Here is a 27,775-nt window from a genome sequence, read left to right on the forward strand (position 1 = left end):
TTTCAGACTTCAAGCATTCTTAGCTGGATAGAAGTCCATTGTAATACTCACGGTAGAGTTCTGTGGTTAGGGGTGGGCTGGGTGGCGTTGGGGCATGGGAGCTTAATGGAACTGGGTTCGACACCTACCTCCTCCACTAGGTAACCATTGGTGAGTTGTTTAAACTCTGTGTGCTCCCATTTATTCATCTGCTGTTTTCATAGATGATAATATTGCCTTTCCCAAAGTGTTGATGTGAAGATTAGGAAAGTTATCACAGGTTGAGTTGCTTAGGGACATGAATAATTGCACTAGGTGTCGGCCATTGTTATTTATGTGTTATTTTTCATGCTGTCATGTGCAAGTGTAAAGATCTCCTGATGAGTGTACTGTATTACCTTACATCTAATCCTGTGCCATGTACTAGGGTTAGACAGGGAGCAAACACAGAACAACATAGAGAGGAAAATAATACTGGCTTTTATTCTCAGTGAATTCTAGTGAGAATCAGTTATTCTAGTGAGAATCTATTTTTCCTAAAAAATAAAGATCATGACCCATTCACTGCTCCCTCCAGTTTGAACAACCTACAGTTCTAGTGTTTCCAAAGGAGGCAGGAAAAAAGCTATGAAAGGGTAACAGAAGGCCCCTTGATGGCATCTTGCCTGGCAAGTACAAGGAAGACTTGCCTGGGAACAATGTGTAAAGTCTGCAACTTTGAGATCATTTCCAGATTTACCGCTGAAGTCTGTTACCGATGCCCTTTGATAGCTCTGTCCCAGTGGTGTTACATGGTATAAAACAAGTACATGAGGCGCTGCCCTCACATCACTACTGCCAGTACATTTTACCATCCAGCTAAGGAGTCCACACACTGACAGTGAATTTGATGGGAAAGGAGAACTTCTATAATTTCATTTAAAATGTTTCCCCCTCCTCTCACAGCTATTCAGAGTCACAAAGTTCCAACAGCACAGCCAGCCAGTGTTCATGAAGCAGCACATTCCCGGGGCCAGCATCAGGGTGCTGCTTCACAGCCTGAAAAGCATTTTCAGTCTGGTATCTCATTTACTGCTCAGGAACCTTGTGAAGAAGCCTGTTTGTGATCCACAATTTTCAGAACCCATCTGTAGCAAGCTCTGTGCCCTCTCTTTAACCACAATTTAGATATCATTTAAGTTTTGTTGATAAATTTTTCAAGCATACTACATGGTATTGAGACTTGTGGGTGGCCCACATGTAGTAGTAACTAGTATGTCCTGTATTTAGAAGGATAAAGACTCCCCATAGTTCAGCTCAGACAGAAAAAAACAGAATTCCGGTGGCTGCCCAACATCTATGGAGTCCATGGCTGATACCAAAGCTCCCATTTTCTCACCAAACCAAGACTCAAAAGCCACAGGTGGACCTCTTAGTCACAGGAACTCAGCTCTGCAGGTTGTATTACGTACATACTCTCATCACCAGACTCCTAACTTGTGCTTCTTCTACCATCCCCCAAGTTAGGGAGATCACTAATATTTTAGCATCTGTAATTCTTAAAAGGATGTCTTTTAAGAAAAAAATGTAGCTGGGTCTGATGGCCCATACCTGTAATCCTTCTACTTTTGAGGCTGAGGCAGGAGGATCATTGCCAGTTCGAGACCAGCCTGGACTACACAGTGAGCTCAAGGCCAGCCTGCTTGCATAGTTAGACCCTGTCTCAAAAAAGATTTTAAAAAAATTTAGACAAGGCATCCAAACCATAAGAATTTCTGAATGCCAGGGCGTAGCCATGTTGCATCCTGTAGGTTAGGCCATTACCTACTTCTTGGGACTAAATGATCTTTTAATTAAAAAAAAAAAAAAAAAAAAAAAAGGAGGGCTGGGGATTTAGCTCAGTGGCATAAGCACCTGCCTTGCAAGCAGGCAGTCGTGAGTTCTATCCCCAGTACCAATTAAAAAAAAAAAACAAGGAAGCCGTCATTCTTTGGGGCCACTTTACGCTTACTTTTCCCCCCATAGTTATATCCCAGAGTGACATTTATTTTAAAATTAATGTTCTTGTTTGAGCTACTCTTTTAATTATCTAAATGAAAGCAAAGAATATACTGTCTCATTTTAGGACAAACGTTTGTTAGAATATAGCTGATGAGGTTTTACTGAATGCTTATTCTGTACCAGGTAACAGATCAAACACTCTGCAAGTATCACCTCATTTCCTCCTCATTACAACCCTAAGAGAAAACAGAAACCCACCAGACGGGGCTCAGTATGAGGGCCTAGGCAGGTGAAATCCAGAGTTCAGGCATCTTACGACAATGCTAAAGATTTCTTAAAGATTATTTTTTCAAAATTAGAGAGGAGTCGCTCTTGTACACAGCTCCCTAGGCCTAGGGCCACAGCGGACTCTTAGGTTTAGCCCCTTGGAAAAGGCCTTCCTGAGAAACCGGAAGGCAAACTGCCAGTGAAGTGGTGGCACAATTAGGCTGTGCCCGGAAGGCAGACAGGTGCATGCGTGCATCTGCGGGGACCTGTGGTCTCTGGGGGAAGTTCTGTAATCTCCCTTGGAATGCAGCTCCTCAGTGACTCTCCTGTGTCCTAATTGCCCTTTTGTTTAAAGCATGAGTAGTGTTTCCCTAGAGGTATTTTCTTGGACCAATAGAATCATCTCCTAAATTATGATAGCAATGTTACAACTGGAGGAATTCCTCCTCTCCCTTCCAAATATTAAAAATACATAGTATTAATATTCTCTGAGGTATTATAGCTACATTGAGCTTTGCTCTTTTTTTGAAATTTATTAAAATCGAAAAAGTAAAAATAATTGCTATAATTAAAGACTAAGGCAATTAAATGAAAAGGGAATTACAGACATTTAGGATTTTTCTCTACTGGTTCTGGATTCTTTTTTTTTTTTAATTTTATTTAAGGAGAAAAAGAAAAAAGCAGAGAAAGGGTACAAGTTATACAGATTTACAGAAAAAAATAAACAGTAGGAAATCACTAGTTAATGGATTACATATTGTCATCTTAGAAATAGTTGTTCAAGTTACGGTTCTGGATTCTTTGTGCTTTCATTTACAATTTCAAGTGAGTGTGACAAGCTCAAACTGCTTCAGTTCGTATATTAAGCTATTTCCCTTTTCTGAGCTCTCTTTACTTTTCTTAAGAAAATCTTATGTGCCCTTTTCTTGCCCCTCTTTTATTCTCCTTGATTTCACGTGTGTGTTGATATTGATGTATGTCTATTTCTAGCTTTTCTGCTTAGAAATTTGAATAGTAAATACGTATTGGGGTGCACTGGGTATATACCAGGTGTGTTACATATGTATTATCGCCTGCAAGAATCCATCTGTGAGCTGCATTCTGTTGTGATTGCCAGTTATAGATAATAATATTAAGACTTAGATTGGGCGTTAAGGTCAAATTAATGGTTAAGATTTGAATCCAGATCTCCCTTCTTCCATTGCCTTCTCTCATGCCTTCCTAATACTGATCTCAATATGAACTAGATGGAAAGTTCTGATTATTTGTTGATTGGGAAATAACATTAAACTATACAAAATCAATGCCTAAAATTTTAAAAATTTCAATTTTATATATATATATATATATAGTGTGTGTGTGTGTGTGTGTGTGTGTGTAAGTGTGTGGGTGGGTGGGTGTAGGTGTGTGTGTGTTAGTTCAGGTTGGCCTTGAGCTCACTTTGTAGCCCAAACTGGCCTTGAATTCACAGCAGTCCTCCTACCACAGCCTCCTGAGTGCTGGGATTAGAGGCTTGAGCCACCACACCCAGCTCAATAATTTTAAGTAAAAGTTTTTATATAATTTTGTGATTTCAATCCTCATTCTTCTAAACTATGTATTTGAAGAGAGTCACAAAATTCCAAAGAGAAAGAAAAGTCATTAAAATAACAGGAAAAGAAAAGAAATGAGCTAGAATTTATTGTTTACTGTATGATATTTGATGCTTTTGGCAGGGACCCAGTCACTGTCATAATTTTCTAAATTCTGTAATTCTTTTCTTTCTTTAAATTAGCGGATTTCTCTGTCTTATACATTTGCATGAACAACTGTCTTGCTTATGGCACCCAAAGATAATCTTTTGCCAAAGATTGTTTTTATGATCCTAAATGCACCAGTTTTAGTGCCTTTATATGTCATTCATTTGGAACTTAGAACTTGGAAGGAACACAGTTCCATATGTTCTTTTTTTTTTTTTTTTTTCTTTTTTGAGGGGGTGGGTTGAGGGGTTTTGTTGCTGTTGTCGTTGTCTTAGGACAGGGTCTTGAGCTCACTCCAGGCTGGCCCTCAAACTCGTGGCAGTCCTGCCTCAGCCTTCCCACTGCAGGGATCTCAAGTGTGCACCTCCATGCCTCGTTTGTTCTTATTGTCTTGTTGTCCATTCTGCATTTTGGTTCTTTAAATTTGATTATTCTTCCTTTTCTATCATGAATGTGATTTTTACTAGTAGAAAAAGTAAAAACACAATAGAAGTTGTGAACTTTTATTTTCTTGTTGTCATCTTTTAAAATTTATTTATCACTTTGAATTTATACTTAAGCCTGTTTGCAAACCCCAGCACTCACGGACACTTAGATTTCATTACAGTTCTCTTAATTTCACATTGTTGTTCATGTCCACAAGTCTTTGTAAAGTTGACTAATTAGTCTGAATGTTGAAAGCAACAATGATAAATCCATTGAATTAATATTGAAAATATTAAATTAAATATTCAAAACACATGTCATACCCTAACCCACCAGCCACTGTAGTTTGTGATCACGTGGCTGAGGGAGCTGCCACTCACTCAGCTGCTCACCCCTCCTCTCGGGGGATTACTTTGCCATGTGTCTTTAGCCCAGGAAAATGTCAAATACGTAGGAGCTTCCTAAATGTGTGATTTTGCACCACTGTAATTAAAAAAATAAAATAGATCAGCAGTGGAACACTTGTCTGGGCATGCTGGGGTATGGTCCAGCACCATGAAAAAGAAAGAATTATAAGACTATCCATTGTAAGTCAGAGGCCAAGTGAACGGCAATATCATTAAACATTCATAATCTTAAACAAAAATAGATGGTAAGCACTGAATTGATCTTTTAAATGCGTGATTAGTGAATGAAATGTTAGAAAAAAGACAGAAACAAGTGACTTGGTGGATTTGGTTGATGTGAATGATTGTTCTTTCAAATATGAATTTTGGTACACAGTACTGTTAAAAGGCAAGAGGGTAAAGGCAGGATTATCGGCTATTCTCTTGATTTGATTTGAAATTTTGGCATTTTGTAACTCCATGTTTTAAAGTTATCTAATTTTTTAAAAATTGAAATCAAGATCTGGGTGACATTCAATTTTTCTATTCCGGAAAGATCATTTTACACTGCTATAATAATGAGGAGCTTCATCCCACTTTTGAAATGGAATTGGTGACCTAAAGAGCAGAAATTTTCTTCCATTCTTAAAGTTGCTACTTGAATTTTAGAGAAATGCCTTGAAGGTTAAGAAAGCAATGGTGCTTTTTTTTTTTTTTTTGGAGAAATAGTCAAGAAAATACAAATGAAGATCTTTTGGGAAGAGCTCAGCCAATAAATCTCCTAACAATAATGCTATATTTGAAATTTTTTTCAATTTTAATGACACCGAAGACTTTAGTTATGGGCCAAAATTTTCCAGAATCGATTTACTCATATTTATGATATGAAATTGAAAATCCGATCATTGTAAATTATCCTCAATTAGCAACATGGGGAAAATTATATTGTATAATTAAAAACCTAAGACTTTGAGAGCCATTTGGCCGTTGTGTCTCCCATTCGTCTTCCGTCTCTGCTGCACATTGGGATTTGGGCGCAAAGCCAAAGTAATTTCCAGAAATTGGCAGTGTGCCGCCAAATGTGCAGCTGCTCCTGTCTCCAGCCCTTGCCTACTAATTTTGCACAGCCCACTTCCTTTTCTTGGGGCCAAGAAATTCTCAGGGTTGGGGAAGTGCGCCTCGTGGGTAGACGGGGTGCACCAGCTTGTGCTGCTTGCAGACTCGGAGCCCACTGGAGGGGTGGCGGCAGCAGGACCTCACCCACTGTGTGTCCCTGCTGTGCGGGGCGATGTTCCAGCCATGCCCTTTCCCCCTCCTTTCCTTATCTCGCCTCGCTTCCTTTCCTTCTAATAAATATTAGTTTTGATTTCTCGTGGATTAAAAGAACCCATCAGTCCCCAGGAGGTGCCTGAACCAAATTTGGATAGGGAGACAGAAGCTAGAAGGGCAGAAGACAGTGAGGCTGGCAGGTGGCCATGGTCCCTCCGACTCCGCCTGCCTGCTCTTCTCTGCTGAGGCAGGGTGTGGGCGTGGGTACACACACAGGTAAAATCCAGGTATTTTCAGCCTCCTACACTCTTCCTAAATGTGGAGTCAGCTCTGATCAGATTTGAATATAGTCATGGTGATGATCCCTCTTCCCTTTGTTCTTGTGCCTCTCCTTGTTGGTTCGCATTGGCTTTGATATTTTTGGAGAGCATGGGGGAGCCTGTTTGCCTGCACATCTCCCTGAGCACCTTGCAGTTGGCCTCGCCCCTGCCCACTCTCAGAGCAGTGCTGCGTCTCCCCGCCTGCGGGGCCTTCAGGGTTGTGTGGAGAGGTGCGGGGTCGCCCCTCTCCGTGAGTGCTCGAGCTTCCATGGAAGTAGCTTTAGTGCATGTAAGTGGCACTGTGAATTACTATTGCTTCTGTCGTCAAGAGTCATGATATATGGCCGTTTGTTTCTCTTTGTCTGAATGAACAGCCAGACTCTGGAAGGAGCAAAGATGAGGAAGGCAGACTCACCCCAGTTCCACCTCTTGGTAGTTATTTTGTATAGATCAGCAGTCTGGGACTTGATTTGCCTGGACCACAAGTGCCACGAATGTCCCGTTCTTCCCCATCTCTTCCGTATCCCGCTGCATGTGATTAGACACATAATCACTTCACACCCATCCTTAGCCTCTTAGGGATGGGAAGAGCAGCAGAACCTGTGTGCTTTTCTCACTTCCTGTGCATGAGCTCCTTCCAATATGATGTCATTAGAAAGAAACTCAGGACAAAACCAGACAAAAATGGGAGCTTACTAAGCATTATGAGGTCCTACGGTTTGATTAAAAAATATATCACGCAAGTAGACATTTGGTTGAAATTCACATCTGCTTTTGGGGATTTGCATGCCCTGTGCTGTCTCAGGTAACCGAGAGTCCCAACAACAAAGCAAACTGCAAGTGGCCAAGTTGGATAGTACAAAGTCAGCGTTCTTAGAGCTGAGGCAGAGAAAGGTCAGAGAGAACAGAGACACAGGACAGCCCCAAGCGTGGCAGCTGATCTGCAAGAGAGCAAAATGGGGCATCAGTAACGTCAAAGCTCAGAGATGAGCGCTCTTGACCTGAGCGAGTCCCGATTTGCTTACTGAGGAAAATCACCTGAGCCCCGGTGTGGAGGCAGGGTCCCCTTGCTGCACACTACTCCCGGGCTCCGGCCACTGTTTCACTACTTCTCGGTCATCTGCCCTCTGTGCATGCCCTGGACATTCCTGCCTTCCTGCCTCTGGCAGTGCTCACATTTCCCGTTTCTCTCCTTCTGTCGCACCTCTGACCTTCAGAGGTTCGGTTGTCTCAGGTTCTCTGTCTCTCGCTCTCCTTACTGTTTTCCCTCTCTCCCAGCTCAGTGTCACATGGTCCACAGGGTCCACTCTGCGTGGTGTTGAGGGTGTTTTCCTTAAAGAAATTATTAACTCCTTAAGTAGTTTGCAAGCTTTGCAAGGTCAGGAGCTGTGTCTTCCAGAGAAAGAATGTGATTAGGAAAACTAATCTAGTATTGGATCTTAACTCACTTTAGGCTTTAATTCACCTCTGTGAAAAATAGGATTATGATTTCTTGCTCTGGTTTCCTTACACAGGGGATCCAATGTTGAGAACCAATGATTGCAGGTAACTTAATTGTTAACCTGTAAAGAACTCTGCAAAACTGAAGGTTTATCATCACAAAGTCCGTCATACTGTTAAAAAGAGCAAGGAAATTTGAAGATCTGAATTTTGAACTAGACTTTGATTCTTGCTCTACCACTTAATATATGATCTTAGAAAGTGGCTTCTTCTACAAAATGAGAAAAACTCCATGGCAAGGATTATGGTTCTGGGGCTGGCTTATACACTAATTTGTAGGAGTCATGTGTCAAATACTTCCAGACTTTGCAAGCAGATTGTTAAACCATTATTAGTGTGAAATCCGCTGTGGTGGGAGTACTTCTATCAGGGAAACCATCAGACACTGCAGATCAAGTGATATGTGTCTTTTAGAGAAATTTACTAGTAGACAGCTGATTACATAAAAGAGTTCTGTAACTTGTAAAGCACTTTGTCTTATTTCTTATTAAAACAGTAATGGTAGCAATTATGTTCCATATCCACAGAATCTAGTTTGGTGTATAGCACTGCCCTCAGCATATACATATTTAGTAAATGTATTTTAAATTTTGCACATACTATCTTGAAACTTTTGTGCCTTAGCTAAATGACTCCACATCTTTTCAAATCCCTCTCTACAAAGTTTCTTTTTAAAATCAGAGAACATAAATAAAAGCCTCGGTTACTGTATAACACATAGTGGGCTTGAACTCTATGTCCAGAGCTGAACTAAAAGAATCTGATCAAATCTTTTCCTTTGGTATTTCATATCTGTCAGCGACATGGTCCATCTGTGCATCTTCTATGGTAAGTTATGTGAAGTCTTTCTCTTTCCTTTTTCCTCATTCATCCCCCATGTCCAGTCGATTACTAGGCCTCCCAAGTCTACCTCTTAAACCTGTCCTGTTTTCATTGCCAGTGCTGCTGCTGTTGTGGTTAGAACCATGATCATTTCTTTCTTGAACTCTACTACCTAATTGAACCTACGGTCTTTTCTTTCAATCCAGCTTCTTCTTCTTCTTCTTCTTCTTCGTCTTCGTCTTCGTCTTCGTCTTCGTCTTCGTTTTCTTCGTCTTGTTCGTCTTCTTCATCTTCTTCGTCTTCTTGTGGCTTTTTGAAACAGGGTCTCACTATATAGCTCAGGCTGGCCTTGAACTCACTTTGTAGCCAACCTTGCAATAGTCCTCCTGCCTCAGCTGCATGTGTCCTGCCTCAGCTTCCCTAGTGCTGGATTAAGGTGTGTGCCACCACACCCAGCTCAACTTCTACTTCTATAATTGTGATTTTAATTAATAAATCTGACCACTTAAATTTCTGAACAGTTCTCTAGTGTTTTAAGGATAAAACCCAAAAGGTTTAATTTATGACACAGGTTGACATTTACAAACCTTTTCTAAGAACTGTCTCCTGCTCCTCCCTTACCTGGAAGCCCAGTCTTTCTTTTCAGTACCTATAACCCACCCTTCAAGACTCCAGACATATCTGGTGTTATTTTTATGAGGTTTCGTAGTACTTTGTACGTATCTTTATACCATGTCTAATGGTGTAGCTGTCTTTACTGGTCTCTTCCAGTAGGTAGTAAACTCCTAGAAAAAAGGTAGAAGCCTATTAACCATGTATTAGTGTGTCACATTTTCCACAGCAAGTTATAGGCACTCAGCAAGTATTTGAATGGATGAGAATTCAGGGGCTAGGATATTTTATTAGTTTGTGAACACAAACCTTTCATAAGATATGTATGGAAATGGAGAAAAAGCTTAAATTTGGGGTCTCAGTAATGAGGTAAGAAAATGATACATCAAACAGAAAAGGTCCGTTTCTATCTCTAATCCCCATGTAGGATACCGTGGCTAAAGCTCCTTACTGTCAGCCCATCTGTCTGTTGGAATCCTTCTCTGTGCACATGCATGTAGCCTACATCCCAGACACTTTGATTCTTTCCTCTCTTCCGTAGTCACTCATCCTTGCCCTCGTTCACCCGTCCCCCGTACCTGTGATACCTTCTCCCTTTCTGCTATTCATGCCCTTTTTACTCACCTTATGAGTCCCTTCACTGCAGCTGGACCAAAAGTTACCACCTTCGAGTGCCTTCCTGAAACTGTCCCTCTGTCTCCTGTGCTCTCATGAATCCTACTTGAGTCAAGATTTGCCCTGTACTATCGACCTTTTTTTTTTTTTTTTTTTTTTTTTGTCTTTTTCGTTTTTATCGGTACTAGGGATCGAACTCACGACTGCCTGCTTGCAAGGCAGGCACTTATGCTGCTGAGCTAAATCTCCAGCCCCTGTACTATCGATCTTCAAGGGCCTGTCCTTTGACTTCTGCAAAGTATGGTCATTTTTTTTATATTCCTGAGATGAGCCTCTCTTGGTTATGATATATTTCCATTTTGATATTTGCTGAGGGCAGTTTATTAATATTATGTTATGGAATTTTGTATCAGTGTTCTGAAGGACACTGGTCTGTGACAATCCTGGTTGACTTGTTTTTGTCTTTTTGAGACAAGGTCTTGCTATGCAGTTCAAACTGGCCTTGAGCTCATTTTGTAGCCAAAACTTGCCATGATCCTCCTGCCTCAGCCTCCTAAGTATTAGGATTATAGGCATATGCCACCAGGCCTGGAAGTATGGTCATTTTTGTACCCTGGCTTCTAGCACGTTTCAAACGTTTAATTCAGAGTGAAGGAGCAAAGGGCTATTGTATAGAGGTATGCAAAGAAAGCAAAGCTCTGATAAAAACATACTTTGAATAACTTAAAAATTTTAAAAATAGACTGCATACATTGTGTGTGTTGCTGGAGACCAAATCCATGGCGTCACATGGAATTTTAAATACATTTTAATTAATTCATAAAATTATATATGATCACATTATACTGTGTGATTTTTAAATACATGTGCATACATTGTATAATGTTTAAATGAGGGCAAATATATCTGTTTCTTCAAAAATTTATCATATTTTTGTAAAAACATTCCAAATTCTTTCTTCTAGGTTCCTTGAAATATAGAGAACATTATCATTACCTGTAGTCACCCTGGAATCAGAAATTGTCTGATTTCTCCTGCAGTTGCAGTTTAACACTGCAACTTAGTAACCACTTGACCAAGTTTTATCCATCTTTCTCCCTTGTATTCTCCCAACCTCTGGTGACCAATATTAACTATTTGAGATTCTACATATGAATGAGATCATACAGGGGTTAATTTTCTATGCCTGGCTTATTTTCAGTTAACACAATGTTTTCCAGTTGCACATTGTTGCACATGGGAGGATGTCACCCGTTAATGGTTAAATAATATTCTGTGGTGCATATGTACAGCACTCTCTTTATCCATTCATCCACTGCTGGCCACCTAGATGGCTGTCGTGTTTTGTGACTAGTACTACAGGTCACATGAGGGTGTAGATGCCTCTTTGACATACTGATTCCATTTCCTTTGGGTTTATACCCAGTAATGGGGTTGCTGGATTATATGGTAGTTCAATTTTTAACTTTTTGATGAACCTCTACACTGTTTTTCATAATGTCTGTACTAATTCACATTCCCATCCACAGAATGTAAGGGATCCATTCTTACCCTACTTTGACAGCATTTATTCTGTTTTCTTGTTTCTTTTGAGAAATATCTATTTAAGTCAAATTTCCCATTTTAAATTGGGTTATTTGTATGCTTTTGACTTGAATTCCTTACATAATTCTGGATAGTAACCCCTTATCAGATACATAGTTTGCACATATTTTCTCTCATTCTGTAGATTATCTCTTTATCCTGATGATTGTTTCCTTTGCTGTGCAAAAGATTTTCAGCCCTCAGGCCATAAGTCTGAGTCCAGCAGACCCATATCTTACTTTTCTGCTGTAAATTTGCACTTTAGTATTTTAGGGATACAAGGAGCAATCTGTATGTTTACCCACCTGGCATGACAAACAGCAAGGAGTGTGCACATGTGCAAAAGTGTCAAGATGGGATTTGGGGACATACCTTTATGTTTTGTCTAATTGGTTTTTTGTATGTTTACCTGAGCATTACAGCGGGTCTAGTAGACCCACACCACTCCAGGATTTGCTTTTGTTTTTGTTTTGTACCAGGAATCAAACTCGGGACCTTGTTCTAATCAGGCAGGCTCTGTGCCACGTAGCTGTATCACCAGCCCCCAGGATTTTTTTTTTAAGTTTTCTTTTGATTTTTCTGGTAGAAATAGCCTAGTTCAGTACAATGAAAAACCAAATTTGCAAGCTTTGGATGAGGTCAAAAGTGAATCATCAGATTACTCAGGCATGGATGATGGAGATGATCCATTATGATAAAACACATGCTTTCATAACAGAAGAGTGTTAATGGATATATGGTGATGATGGTGATGATGACAACTTTGATGCTGGCCACGTGAGCCAAAGTTCCTGTGACAGTGAAATGGAACAAGAATCAACTAATACAGATACAAGAAATGCAGACCTTCTTGATTCAGATAGTGAAGAAAACAGCAACATGAGTACAAATTTGACTAGTCAAATTGTTGCAAAATGGCCATACAACCAAATGAATTGATCCAATGTTAGAACTAGGTTCAAAAATCTCGGCAGAGGTAAAACATACTGGACATAATGCCAGCATTGCCATTCAAGGTTGGAAATTGTAACAGATGAAATGCTGTAAGATGCTATGAAATATACAAAGCCTGAAATGCAAATAAAATGTTCTGTGTATACCTATAGCCATATTCAAAAATGTATTTATTATGAAACCTCACTAGTTGACCTGAGAGCATTCATACTGTACTTAGTAGCATGGGTTTCTCATGGTGATTGCAGGAATGTGAAAGACTTGTGGAAAAGCAATGGATCAAAATATGGCATAAACATTTATGCCCTTGTAGATGCAAAGACTTTCAATATAGGCATTTGTTCTCAAACTCACTCATCAAGTCCTTATTCATATAGTAATAAACCAAATGATATCATGAGCAGACTTGTTGCTCCCATCTCCCAGATTAATCAGAATGTGGCATTCAATCATTGGATTGCTGGTTTCCAACTGATGTTACATTTGCTAACAGAGTGCAAGTTGACCAGCACAGGAACTGTACACAGGAACAAAGCAGAAATTCCAAACAAAATGTTGCAATTTCAAAGCATAGAATTGTAAGAAACAGTCTTTGAATTTTAGAAATATATAACTGGCTTCATATATGGCAAAGAAAAGCAAAGTGGTAATGCTGATGTCAGCATTTCACCATAAAGGAAATATTGATAGGGAAACCTCAACAAAACAGAAGGCTGAGATGGAAACTTACAACAGCAAAACCAAACATGGATAGATGTTGATGAGTTATACAGCAACTATGATGTCACTTAAAACACAGAGCATTAAATCAGACTCACATATATATACATTGTATTATCTCCTTAGTGTAAGAAACTGAAAGAATAAATAACAACCAGTAGGTATAATAGATATTGTGACAGGCAAAGAAACTGCTCAGAAGGAAAGAAGTGGGTCAGGGGAAAGGAAAAAGAAGAAAAGAAATATATATATATATATATATATATATATATATATATATATATGAGGGAGCTAAGATTATTGTACTACTAATTCTATTAGTTCATTGAAAGGATTAGTTAGTGCTTATATTGTTTTATCAATATTGTATGCCTCTATCTGATAATCTGAGCAACTATTTTGAAGATAACAATATGCAATAAAATAGCCATTATTAGTTTTCTACCATATTTCTTTGAAATTCTGTATCTTTTTTATTGTTTTTATCTCTTTAAGATAAAAAATTTTAAAAAGAAAAAAAGCACAAAACATTGACCAATTATTGTGTTTTATTCAATCCTAAACATATGTAGCATAAATAATCTGATAGTTCACCAAAGAAAAGTGCAGAATATCACAGAGAAGTTTTCTTAGAGGATTGGGGCTGGAACTCATAGGAGATCATTTATAGCAGAGGAAAAAAGAAAATGCTTCACCCAGGGAACTATGTAAAAAAACTGTGGAGTACACTGGTGTCACTGCTGGCAACTGAATAGGCAGATGCAGCATCATAAAGACCCACTACAGCAACAGAAAAACAAAAAAAGATGTCAACTGTGCCCTACAAGAAAGTACAGGAAGGTTGGGGATTTAGTTCAGCAGCATAAGCACCTGCCTGGCAAGCATGAGGTTGTGAGTTAGATCCCCAGTACCCCAAAAAAAAAAAAAAAAAGAAAGAAAGAAAGAAAGAAAAGAAAAGAAAAGAAAGTACAGGAAGACAAACATAAGTGGTCTCAGTGTGAGCAGTCTTGTGTATGGAACATGTAGTCATCATATGTGAAGACTGCCTGACAAAACAGGAAGAAAAGAGAGGTGGCATAACCACCACATAGGAAAGGAAAGCTAAGCACACGTGTTGTCAGTGTAAGCAAGATGTGTGCATGGAACACACAGGTGTCCCGTGTGAAGTCTGCTTGGGTGAGGCAGGGAAGCAAAGCTTATTTTTGTGTAAGAGATCTGTTGGTATTTTCATTGTTCATATAGGGGTTTATTTCTGGTGTTTATTTTTTTTAGGTTTTGTAAAAAACTATACAGCTAATATTAAACTGTTGATGTCTATTCTAAATGCATAATAAATATCAAGAATTTAATTTGTTTTATTGATATTTTATTTTTGTGTTAATTACACACTGTATAATGTAATACAATAAGAACCTCCTGACAAAACAGCAAGACCAGGGGCTGGGGATTTAGCTCAGCAGCATAAGCACCTGCCTGGCAAGCATGAGGTCATAAGTTTGACCCCCAGTACCAAAAAACAGCAAGACCACTGAAATGTCAAGTAGGACCTACAAAAAGGCCAGGAAGCCAGGCACGTGGCACACGCCTATAATCCCAGCCCTCGTGAGGTAAGGCAGGAAGATTGCTACTAACTTGGGCCACAAAGTGAGCCTGAGCAGTGTAGTGACACTTTGTCTCTAAAAGACCCTCCCCGCCAAAAAAGGCCAGGAAGGCAAAAGACCTGCTGTCAGTGTAATGTACGTGTGGTATGTGCTATTGGCATGTGTACAGGCTGCTTTAGGTTGACAGTTGAAGTAAAGATTATTTTTTATAGAGTGCTATTGGTATTTTCTTGTCATTCATATGAAAATTTATTTCTGATTATTTTTTAGACTTTGTACACCAAAACCCAGTTGATGTTGAAAATTTTTTATGCTTTTTTATAAACAACGAACATTAAAAAGTCAATACTTTATTTTCGTGTTACTTTTTCCTGTTAAGTACTCATTGTTTAATGTAAAACTCATGAAATTAATAATTTTCAATAGAAAAATTCTAAAGAATAAATGTGAGTCTGACAGACCCACATTTATGCACCTGGATGACAAAATTAGTCTTATGCTCCAAGGACTAGTTTACTCTGTGTGTGTATCTACTAATACAGAATTCTTAGAGTAGCTTGAAAATCACAACATTAGTCTCTTCTAAACCTTACCATCTAAAATTAACTATTCTTAATTGTTTGGTTTTCTCTCTCCCCACTATTTTCTTGTGTGTGCTTGTATCTCTTTTTAAATAAATTTCTCAAACTGTTCTATGTATTGTTCTAACTTTTTTATAGTACTATACATACATTTGTTTATATTAGTAAATATTATAACATAATTTCTCATTGCTGCACAGTATTTTGTCATGTGGAATAAAGTTGGATTTAACCTTTCACTTCGTTTCAATGTTTTAATTATATAAATGGAGGTGTACTAGTATGGATACCCAAGAAAGAGTAGCTCATGTCCTTCTCTTTGTTTTCCCAGGTTTCTGTGCCCTCTCTTGCACCAGACCTCTGTTCTAAGAGTCCTCTGAGTGTCATCTCAGCACCGTGCTCACACTCATGGCACCATGGCCAGCCCTCAGGAGCACCTGAGCTGCTCCTCCCCTCCACACTTACCCTTGAGTGACCACAAAGGCTTCCCCGGACTGCAAGATGAGCTCGCGCTTATGGGGAACCACCCCTCCCTCAGGCTCCCTGAGGACCAGCAGGACAAGGGGGTTGTGCGAACAGAGCTCATCGAGAGTGTCAACAGCCCTGTGACCACCACAGTGCTGACCAGTGTCAGCGAAGACTCCAGGGACCAGTTTGAGAACAGTGTTCTTCAGCTAAGGGAACAAGATGAATCAGAGACAGTGGTATCTCAGGGCAACAGCAGCACTGTGGAGGGAGAGAACACCAGCGGAACCGAAGACATCAAGATCCAGTTCAGCAGGTCAGGCAGTGGCAGTGGTGGGTTTCTAGAGGGACTCTTCGGATGCCTGAGACCCGTGTGGAATATCATTGGGAAGGCCTACTCCACGGACTACAAGCTGCAGCAGCAAGGTAAGCTGATATGTGGACCTGGAAGACGTTTCTTGTATAAGTACAACATCTCGGTCACTACCACGCCCACCACTATTCACTGGGTAATCTTTGACTTGCATGTAAATTTAAAAAGTAGAACACATGATGACCCACCCTTTCAGACCTTTTGACTGGAACAGATTCACATTTGCTGGATCATTTTTGGTTGGAGCCCTTTTTTGTGGTTGTCCAGTCTAATGGGATCCAAAATAGACAATATACAAGACAGTCCAAAAGTTATAAGAAGAAAATATCAGAGCTCCTGTTTATCTCCTCATTTCAAATTTCTGTTTCCATGCATGTCTTCAGACATATTTGGTATCCAAAATAGTGGTGCAGGTATATAACTTATTGATCTAGTGATTGTCATAAGCAGTCTGTATTACTGAGGGCTGAAGGAGGGCTCAGTGGCACATCTGCAGTTCCAGCTACTCACAGGTGGGAGCAGAAGGATCACGTGAGCCAGGAGTTTGAGGCCATCCTATGCAGCACAGTGAGACCTCTTCTTAAAAGAAGTGTGATTGATGGGAGTGGACTGATTCAAACTAGTCAGAAGCCAAACATGCGGTAATACCCCAGAAGTGAGGTATTATAATAGAGAGGAATGATTGTCTCACAGCCAAGATGTAGAGGCTCACATTTCACAAAACAAAATAGCTAACCATGCTTTCTAGACCCCACACCTTTTCAAGTGGTACATTTATTAACTTGCATCATGTGTAACATGTAGCCTCAGATACATGTAGCCTCTAACCAAGTTAGTAGGGTTGTAAATTAGAAGGGACACAGCCTTGCTGTTCTTCGCAGCTTCTAGTCTCTACAAAACCATTTGTGATAGCAAAAATAAGATATGTGTAAAATATTGAAAATACAGGCAAGTTCCCCCATGAAAGTTAAAATAATCTGTGTTGCTCACCTCTTGAGAGTAACCACCATTAAATTTAAGAATATAAGGCTGGGGATTTAGCTCAGTGACTTAAGTGCCTGCAGACCATGCAAGTGCATGGTCGTGAGTTTGATCCCCGGTACCAAAAATAATCATCATCATCATCATCATTATCAAAAGAATGTAGACATAAGTTGCTTCCCAGCGGTGGTGCCCTTTCCTAGCTTGCACACAGCACTTCTTTTGCGCTCCAGCACTGGGAGAACAAAAGAATATATTACATTGTCTATTTGTGTATGTGGACATACTTTTTAAAAACTTGACTCATACTGTTTTGTAACATTATTTTCACTTCATATTGTGAATATTTTTCATTTCTTAGATGTCACAATTCAGCATCATTTCAGGGGCTTACATAATATCAAGTTATGTACATGTGCCAATGTTTATTTAGGCAATCTTCTATTGCTAGACTGCTTGTATTTTTAGTGATCAGAAGTCACGTGGCAATGAATGTTTGTCTAGTTCTTTTTTGCACATATCTTTAATTAGCCCTTAAATTCTTAGATAAGATGGATTGAAAGGGGGTGTTGTGTATGAGGCTTTTGATATGCATCATAGTGGTATTACTTAAATGATTCTGTATTTGTTTTCTTTTGTTTAAAATTCTCTCATCCAGAAATTCTGAGCTAGGCATGGTGGCACACATCTGTAATCCCAACACTTGAGAGGCTGAAGCAGGAGGGAGAATTATTGGCAGTTTGAGACCAGCCTAGGCTACAAAGTGAACTTGAGGCCTGAACTGCATGGCAAGACCCTGTCTCAAAAAGACAAAACAAAAAAATTCTGGAAGGAAAAAAAAATACAAACCAGAAGTGAGATGATTTAATGTATTTTGTAACTAAATTTTGGACTCTGAACCTCCTTTAAAAATACATGCATCTCTTTTGGTCTAGATTATTGACAGCTTTTCCAGAACAGTCTATTGGCACCAGTCACATTAACCCCTCTTCTCATGCATGCTGTTTTTCCTCTTTGTGCAATACATTCTCTTAAGCCAAATACCAGCTTCCTATATTCATTCCCCATAAGGATATTGGGGTTTACTGGTAAATTTAGCAATCTCAGGTGCTTTTCAAATTTGTCTACCACAGCACCTTTTTCTGTTCAATCTAGAAAGTCTGTCTGTTTTGGGTGTCTGTCTTTCCTACATTTTCCAGTACCCTCCAATGTCTCCCCCTCCACAATTTTAAGGATTTATGGAAATTAAAGTTCTTCCTTGTCACACTTATGTTAAAAAGTATTGTTCCTCTAACAAATGGGAAAAAGGGTAAGCACAAACAGGAAAATAAGAAATACTTTTTATCCCCCATCCATTCTTAACAGCCATATTGAACTTAACTGTTTTTTAAAAGTTCCCTGGTCTCTGCTTAGACACACAACTCACTTATATATGCTTATGTAATAAACTGCACTTGGGTTTTAGGGTCTTTACTTGTCAATTCTCATACTTGCTTGGGGGATAATTTGGAGGTCTTAATACCCAAACGCATCATATTTACAAACAGGGACAACAGATATGTCCAATATGTCTGCTAAATGGAGCCTTTTAATTTGTTTATTGTTCTACAAATTTGCGTTTAATTTATTTCCCAATTGATCATGCGTTTTCAGAAAGGTTTCTTTCAGGAATAATTAAGAAACAAATCCAGTCAGTTTAAGCCTTACAAGGGGTCACAGATGCCCAAGTCTTAGCAAACAGCTGGGTGTCCTGCTGAGGGCGGGTGCTGCTCTGGCCTGAAAAGAGATTTGCCAGCCAGAAACTGAATGGGGTGTTTTCCTCTTCAATTTGGGCTCAGGGAGCTAATCCGTAATCCTGCCTTGCGGTCCCCCAAAGGATAACGTAACGTATGTCACAAACAGATGTGTCCCTGCATTTGGTACTTACGAGGAAATTTCACTAGATTTTTAACATTTTAATGATGTCCTCACTTCCCCTTGAGAATGTTAATAGTGAAGCCAAAGGAACGTCATTGAAGGTTATTGAAATCTTGCAGGTTATTGAAATCTTGTATTGCCGAATAGTTTCCAGTCCCAAAGCAAGCGTTTCAGTAGCCATGTGTGAATAAATGTAGGAGAAGTTTCACCTTACAGTGGGTGAGCACGAGGGTTTTTCTCAGCTTGGGGGTCTTTAAATAAAGATAGTACTTATAGAGATGAATAAAAAGATAAAAGCTGAGAACAGTACCATTGAGACAGAGACAAACAGCAAAACATCCGACCCTGGAGAGAGTATTGCCCTGGAGAGGGCAATACTCCCACTGCCCCATCCCTTGGTTCCCCTTACTAAGTGTGGGTGCAGAGCAGGAGGTGAGTCAGAGAGAATTAAATCTCCATCAGTTAATTTTACTTCTGCCAATTAGTCCTACTAGAAAGACTAGTGGAAAACACACTCAAACATCGCTTTCTCTGCTTTAAACTCTATGGTTTTGAATTATCAGTGCCATACCCTTTACTTTCTCCTGGATAATTAAGGCTTAGCTGAATGTAGTTGAATAGCAAACGCAAACACTGTCAATACAGGAGAATTTTATTCTTTACTATAGTATTTTTTTTGTTTTGTTTTTTGTCTTTTTCCTTTTTATCAGTACCAGGGATCGAATTCACGACTGCCTGCTTGCAAGGCAGGCGCTTATGCCGCTGAGCTAAATCCCCTGCCCCTACTATAGTATTTTGAATGGTTGATACCGAAATGCCAAATACATTTGTCATTTGCATTTTAACAATACATTCATTTCTCATTTTATGAAAATACTAAATATTAGGCACTGTTTCTTAAAATACAGTAATTATGATGTAAGATTACAAAGCAGTATGAAAAGAGAAAATTATCTAACATATTACTATGGAATCACTGAATAGCAATATAGTTAAAAATTCATTTACATCTGTCCTCACATCATACATCAGAATAAACTCCAGATGTATATATAGGTTAACTTTTTAAAAATCACCTACAAATAACTTTTTTGTTTTGTTTTTTCCAGTACCGGGGATTGAATTCATGACCTTGTGCTTGCCAGGCAGGCACTGATGCCGCTGAGCTAAATTCCTGGCCATGGCTTTTAAAAAATAGATTAGACAGTAGAGCAAATTACAAAAGAAATGATAAATTACATAAAATAGATTATTCCAAAATAATAAGCCTAGCAGAAAAAGGCTTATAAAAAAATTTTTGTGTGTCAAACAAATAGAGAAAGAGTGTCTTCAAATTTATGAGAACTATGAGACCCTAACAGATAATTGGCCAAGAAGATGATTTCACATTTAATAGAAAGCAGATGTACTAAACAAATGTGAAGAAAATATTCTGTATTTGCAGACCAATGAGTGCAAACTTATAAAACACTTAGTCAAGTCAAAACTAAAAAAACAGTTCATAACACTGCCAGCAGAATTACAGTAAAACCAACATCTTCAACATACACTAGCATTGTCCTTTTGGGTAGCATTTTGGAATAGATGTATTCCAAGAGCCAGGGAACATTTTACTCTTTAATTTAGGAAGTGAATCTGAAGGGATAATGTAAAGGAAAAGATCAAATTTAAATTTTGAAAAATACATAATACATGAATCAAGTAGAAAATTTTAGAAAAAAAACTCCAACATTTGTACTAGCTTTAGTAGTTGTATTAAAAATTAACTAGGGCTTTTATAAAGTTGTTTAAAGATGCAATGTCCCAGAATTTAACAATAGTATTTTATTCAGTCTCCATGCTGGTCAAAATGACACCACTTTTAGTTCTTTATGAAAAATTCCCCAAGAAGGAAAATTCTCTCATAATGTGCCATTGATGCGTGTGTGTTTCAGGAATAAATTTGTGGGAATAAAAGTGAGATTTCATAAGCCATTTGATATTTGTCATAGATGCCCTCGATATATTCAAAATAGTCAAACCCATGACCTTTCCTCCCAAATCTCACTTGTGTTGCTTGTCCCTTTGCTGATTTCATATTTGTGAGCTCTTTGTATCTTAGAGAAAGTTTCTTTGATATAGCATCTACTCATCTTCAATAGAGCAGAAAGTTTAACACTGTTCCCACCCGAACAATAGAATGAACGCCATGCTATAAAACACCTTTGCTGTAATTACTTCTCTGCTCCACGTAGCTGTGTTACGAAGGTCACATTTTAGTCATTGTAAGGCAAAACCACATCTTATTAAGAATCTGACAGGCTGTTTCTGCTCTTGCTTCATCAAAGTAGTAGACAATGAGTTCATTTGCTTTCAAGCCCAGAATGTCTTCAAAGTCAGCTCAACGCCACTTTATTTCCTGTTCTGCACACAGTGACCTTTTCAGTGCTCTGATGAGAATCTCAGGTAACCTTCAGTGTTGTCATCTCTTGCTCCTCACTCCGTGGGGCCTCTGGCTCTTTGATGTTCGGTTCTTCCCTGTACTAATGCTCTGGTAAGAAGGGGGACAAAGAGGAGGATTGATAGATTGTGTTATTACTTTCATGAGTTACAAGTACACAATGAGTGAATGTTTCAAAGTGCCTTATTTTAAAATAAAATTCATTATAGCAGTGGAATAAGCTTATGATTAAAAAAGTACAGAAAAGGAAAAAAAATACAACATGAATCACAAACAGTGTCACTTAGAAATGACCGCTGCTAAATCTTGGTGCACAAAGGGTACTTTTCAGAGAAAGAAAAGCTGGAAAGCTTGCGAGTTGTAAGTAATGAGTTCACTTACAGCTGTATGACCTCGGGGAATTCATTTGACCAACTTAAGCCTAGTTTCCTAACCTTTAATACTAGAGTCAGGCCAGGCTTGCAGGGTTAAACATGCACTGTATGTAAAGCACTATGCTGGTAAATGCTAACAGAAGTATTACACATAGGTTCTTGAAAGAATGTTGTTGTAAGGATTCACTGAGCATCTGCACTGGAAACTCAGAAAGGAATAAAAAGCCTACAAGGGCTATGGGGTGGGAACAGTGCTGTTGAGGCAGCTAGAAAATCTGACTGAACAACAGGGTCGGAGGCGTGATAGGCCGTCTGCCAGGAGGAGAGTGTACTGCAGCTCTCTCCAATCTGTTGACTTCAGTGGTTAAAACGAGGATGCACCTAAGTTAGATCACTATGTGACCTAGAGTCCCAAGGCCCATAGACAGATTTTGTCTGGTGGGGGAAGGCAGAGGGCAGGGGTCACTCCAGGTGATGAAATTGGTACCTTCAGCATGACTTTGTAGAATGCTCCCTGAGCGGATCCCAAGGTCTTGTCACGCTTGTTCTCCCCTTGTGTGCCTAGATACTTGGGAAGTGCCATTTGAGGAGATCTCAGAGCTCCAGTGGCTGGGTAGTGGAGCCCAGGGAGCTGTCTTCTTGGGCAAATTCCGAGCAGAAGAGGTGGCCATCAAGAAAGTGAGAGAACAGAATGAGACGGATATCAAGCATTTGAGGAAGTTGAAGCACCCTAACATCATCGCATTCAAGTAGGTCAAGGCTTTTTTTTTTTTTTTTTTAAGAAACAGATCTATTTTCTTTAACCAAATATATGCACATAAGTTCCTGATTCAAAAGACATTTTAGGAATATTAAGTAGACTTATCACTGCACTAGGTGCTTTGAGACAGTACTAAAGAACTATTAACATTGGGCACCGTGACATATACCTGTAATCCTAGTACTCTAGGAGGCTTAGGCAGCAGCACTGCAAATTCAAGCCCAGGCTGGGCAACTTAATGAGACCACGTCTCAAAACTTTTAAAAAACATTTTTAAAAGGCTGGAAAGGAGGACATTGGTGACACACACCTGTAATCGCAGTACTCAGGAGGCAGAGGCAGGAGGATTACCACGAGTTCGCAGCCAGCCTGGGCTGCACAGTGAGTTCAAGGCCAGCGTGAACTACACAGCAAGACCCTACCTCAAAAAAAATTTAATTAATTAAAAAATAAGTAAATAAAAAGGGCTGAAGATGTAGCTCAGTGCAAAAGCCTTGGGTTCAATCCCTAATAATGCAGAAAACAAACAAATAACCCAGGAAAACCAAAACCACATAGAAACTAGTCCTGACCTTAGGCATCTTTTAAGCCATGTCATTTTGCAAGAACCTATGCTTCATGGGAGAAATGCACACAGAGACGGGAGGTAGATTCTCACCAGGCAGGCAGATCCTCTGCGTCAACCTCTTTCAGCAGTGGGTGGCAGAGATCACTTCCAGGTAACCTGAACATCCCCAAACTCAGTTTAAAAAAACAAAGTTACAGGGCCAGGGATTTAGCTCAGTAGTATAAGCACCACCTGCGTGAGGTCATGAGTTTGATACCCGGTAACTAAAAAAAAAAATGTTATCATCAGAAATGATCAGAAAATAATCATTCCTTGAGTAATTGATGTTCATTAGGTTTCTACTGTCATTAGTTCTTAAATTATTAAGCTGTAATAGTCTCAGGTTTTCCTGGGTCTTTTATCTAGTCGTGGTACACACAACTTTCTAATCCAGCAATAGTAGAATTATTGGTGATATTGTTTCATTGTATTCCTTTCACAAAATACTTATTTTTAGGTGCACAAGTGTATCTTTCTAGTTAGACCATTATATATTTTCTCAGTGTTGATGGGAATCCCTAACAGGAGAAAAGTCAAAGGTAAATTTGTGGAAGTCCCCAGTTCTAGAAATGCTGAACTCCACATAACCTCTTCCTTTTGAGCTCCCTCTCTCCCTTGCCAGCCTTCCAGTGTTGCCATAGACCTGAGCAAATGAATGGCTAGTGGTTTCAGAGGAGAAAAGGTAAAGCACAGGAACTATAGTCCTGAAATGGAGTGAAGGTTTAGAAACTACAGCTTCTGGAATATTTCGTATATATTTTTCATTCCTAGAAAATAGTTTAACTGATTAGGCTGTAGTTAAAAGAAGTGAAATGTGTTACAAATTTCCCTTCCCTAAACTAGGAGCCACTTTTCCTGGTGGCCTCAAGAAGGATGCTTTCTCTTATAACACTGTCGCTACAAAGCTCACAATGTCATGTGGGTGTTAATGGGAATCATATCCCTAAAGTAAGGAAAAGACATCTTGGGTACAGCTTTGTAGAATAGATTTAAATGATTGCTGAGGCTAAGTTTTAATTTCCTGTCAAGACCTCGATGGAAGGGAAAATACAACTAAACAGAGGCATTCGGCTGGGACACCAGAGGATGGAAGGCAGGTTTGGACTCATTTCTGTGTGGAAGGGACACTCATTCAGAAGACGTGGAGAGCTCCAGTTGTGTTGTAATTCTCTCATTGACTGCTCTAGTGGATTTAAATGCTGTAGACAAATTATAAGTGGTCAAAGATGGTAAATGTCAAAAGCAAAAGGGAGGGCTGATTTCAGTGTACACGCCAAGAAGACATCTTCTACTTTCCTTCATTTCACGTCTCTGAAACAACCACACTTTCTGCACACTGTGCCCTTCTAAGTGGAAGAAAAAGCCATGAACTTGTAAACTCAGGTCATTAGGTGGAGACTAAGAACACAGTGTTCTCCGGACAGCATGCAGAGGTAAGGTAGGGACGGAGTATTCCGGGATCATGCCCCGGGGAAGGGAGAACAGGAGCATGTCAAAGAGGATGGACGATGAGAAGCTTTATTTTTCCCTCCTGGCCTTTACTTCGGTTTTCCTCTTAGTCTTTCCCTCCCTAGCTCTTCTAACAATCTTATCTCCACATTTAGTTTTCAGCATTGCTGGACAAGTCGTGCTGTGCTGGCGCCCAACTCTTTAAGCTAAAGATAATTGAATAGTCTTTACCTCTAGGTGGAAGACAATAGTGAGACTGTGTCCCTGGCCCGTGACACCACACTCTTGGGGCATTGTGCAGTGTTATGTTTGCAGCCATCTGTGCCATGTGCTATTGGCCAATGAGTCACATTCAAGACTGTCTGGAAGATAAGGGGGCACGATTAGAGTTTAGTGGCTCTAAATTCCTGTGCTTCCAGTGTCTTTTGAAGTTTGTAGGGACCTTGTACAGAAAAGAAAGTACAAGATAAGAATACTATATTTTTTCCTTTCTTTTTGTAATCTTTTAAGACAGTCCAACCTGACTCTTCCTCATGAAATTCAGTGCAAAGGGAAGAAAAGGTAGCAATTAGAGTTAAGTGATTATTAAGCTGTTATTTATAGGTACTAAGAAGCCTTGTCATAGTATACAGAACTGCTAGAGTGATTGCTTCATTTCATTCGTCAGAGTCGGGAGAGATGAAAAGTTTATAACATTATCACTCTTAGACCCATCATATATTTGTGTGACAAGTTAAAACATAGTTAAATAAGATGCTGGACACCTTTAAACAAATGTTTATCTCGATATTGTTACGCACATTATATTATTCCTTTCCTGTGTATTACTTCCCTGCAGTGTTAATTAAATTATTTAATTAATAATTGTACTTATCTTGTACTCCACTGAGTTTTTATAGAAGTAAAATAGCATATACTTGAAATGTTCCCATTAGAAATTGAGATGAGAGTCCTAGCTACTCTAGAAAATGGTAGAAGGATAATAGAAATAGCTTTATAACTTTTGGCAAGTGCATCAAAGCGGGGAAAATGGAGGCTAATTAAATTCTTCGTTACCTGCTGTTGTTACACGACCTTCGCATGATCAACACTTCAACTTCCGGCCTTGAAATTCTTTCCTCACCCGAGAGACAGGACACGAATCACTAGCTGAATGGAGAATTTCCCAGATGTCTGGTAGACAATACTCTAAACTTTTCTAGAAAGGTTTAAAGAGAAGTGCACATGCCCTTAAGAGGTGGAACACAGAAAATTACATATTACAATTTTTTCTTTCAACTTAAGAACAAAACTGTGACGGGAAAGTTATAGGACTATTTCCACTTTAAAGAGCTAATGGTGTTAATATAGGAATCCTCAATGTGCTCGTCCATATAGAGTTAAAAGGCTGAAAAGGAGCAGGTGTAGTACAGGGAGAGGAAAGGGGCTGCCTTTGAAGTTGGATTGGATTTAAATGTGTAACTTATTACTTTTGTGAACTACTGGTAGTCGTGATTAAGATAAGCCCCTTTCGTTTGTAGACTTACCTGTAAAAAACACTGAGGCAGGAGGATCACAAGCTCAAGCCAAGCATAGACAGTTCGGTAACTCGTCTCAAAGTAAAACATTTAAAAAGAGTTGAAAACGCGCTTCATTGCGAAGTCCCTGAGAATCCGCATTATTGCAAAAGCAAAGCAACAAAAACAAAACAAAACAAGGGCTGCTGTGTCGTGGGAACTTGAAAGAAAGCTCTTCGGGGGCTGGAATAATCAAGAGCCCCTTCATGGGGGGAAAGATGGAAATGCAGGCTGCGTGGAGGTCTGACATATATGCTATTTTTATTCTAAATATGTTCCTCAAAGACAAGAAGTAGGAAGAATTATTTATATGCATTTTTAATCACTTGAATAGAGACTTGGTCTTTATTATTCTTAAAATATAAATATACATGTGCTTGTATGTCTGCATTGATGTCCATTTTTGTGTTCTCTTGGAAGGGGTGTTTGTACTCAGGCGCCGTGCTACTGTATTATCATGGAGTACTGTGCTCATGGACAACTTTACGAAGTCTTGCGAGCAGGCAGGAAGATCACACCCCGATTGCTAGTAGACTGGTCCACAGGAATTGCAAGTGGAATGAATTATTTGCACCTCCATAAAATTATTCATCGTGATCTCAAATCGCCTAAGTGAGTTCATCTATTTTGTTGTTTGAAATAAGAATTTTTGTCAGCCATAGTTGAAGTTTTCAGACATCATGTATATAGCTGAGGTTAAGTTAGCACTGCAGGTAATCTACTTGAGGATTTTGGGGGTTATTGTTGAGCTTATTTGGATTATTGTAGACACTAGTTTCCTGTTTTGTTGCTTTTCATCACACAACTGTGCAGCAAAATTCATGATTATCTGCACTACTCACCTCTTATCCTTACGGATAATTAATGCCACACTGTTCCACCCGAAGTCTTGGTTTGTTTTTCTATTGTGTTCCAAACAAATTTTTTTTAATTGAGTTTCTGAAATGTACATAATAGGGTAAAAATAGGTAAATAAGAAACATACACACAAAAAATAAAAACAGTAGAATCTAGAATTGTTCAGAAAATGTACACCATAAAATTCTACACAGTTGGGGTTGGGAATTTAGCTCAGCAGCATAAGCACCTGCCTTGCAAGCAGGGGGTTGTGAGTTCAATTCCCGGTACTGATAAAAAAAAAAAAAAAGGGCTGGGGATTTAGCTCAGCGCATAAGCACCTGCCTTGCAAGCACGTAGTCATGAGTTCAATCCCCGGTACCGATAAAAAAAAAAAAATTAAAAGGAAAAAAAAATTCTACACAGTCATTCAAGGTGGACTACATACATACTGGGCTTTGAGCTTCTGAGCATCTAAGCAAAAGAAAAAATAAATGGTTATAGTTACTATATCCATAAGAAAAGTAGTTAAAGAGAAGCAGAACTGTTTCTAGAATCTGTGTTTGCAAAATTACTCCTTGGTAATAAGTAACCACTTTAAGAGAAATGTTTATTCAGTTCTCCAAATTACAGGAATGCAAAAAAGAAACTGATAAGATGG

At 39.2% G+C, this 27,775-nt stretch overlaps 1 protein-coding gene across 6 annotated transcripts in view; it reads left to right on the plus strand.

The window, feature by feature from the left end:
• Map3k13 (mitogen-activated protein kinase kinase kinase 13) overlaps nt 1–27,775 on the plus strand; it is a 156,380-nt gene that overhangs the window by 99,470 nt on the left and 29,135 nt on the right. For 5 of the 6 annotated variants that reach the window (XM_063261181.1, XM_063261182.1, XM_063261180.1 and 2 more), the window contains 3 exons: nt 15,687–16,246; nt 22,471–22,654; nt 26,698–26,889. In XM_063261181.1, coding sequence (XP_063117251.1) covers nt 15,772–16,246; nt 22,471–22,654; nt 26,698–26,889 — 851 coding nt within the window. In that variant the 5' untranslated portion in view covers nt 15,687–15,771. Of the gene's footprint in view, nt 1–15,686; nt 16,247–22,470; nt 22,655–26,697; nt 26,890–27,775 lie in introns of those variants that run through there. The other variant, XM_013160211.2, reaches the window with a different exon arrangement.

This window comes from Cavia porcellus, unplaced genomic scaffold (assembly GCF_034190915.1).
Source record: "Cavia porcellus strain 051 isolate PalLab524CR breed Dunkin Hartley unplaced genomic scaffold, mCavPor4.1 scaffold_14, whole genome shotgun sequence".
Classification (NCBI taxonomy): domain Eukaryota; kingdom Metazoa; phylum Chordata; class Mammalia; order Rodentia; family Caviidae; genus Cavia; species Cavia porcellus.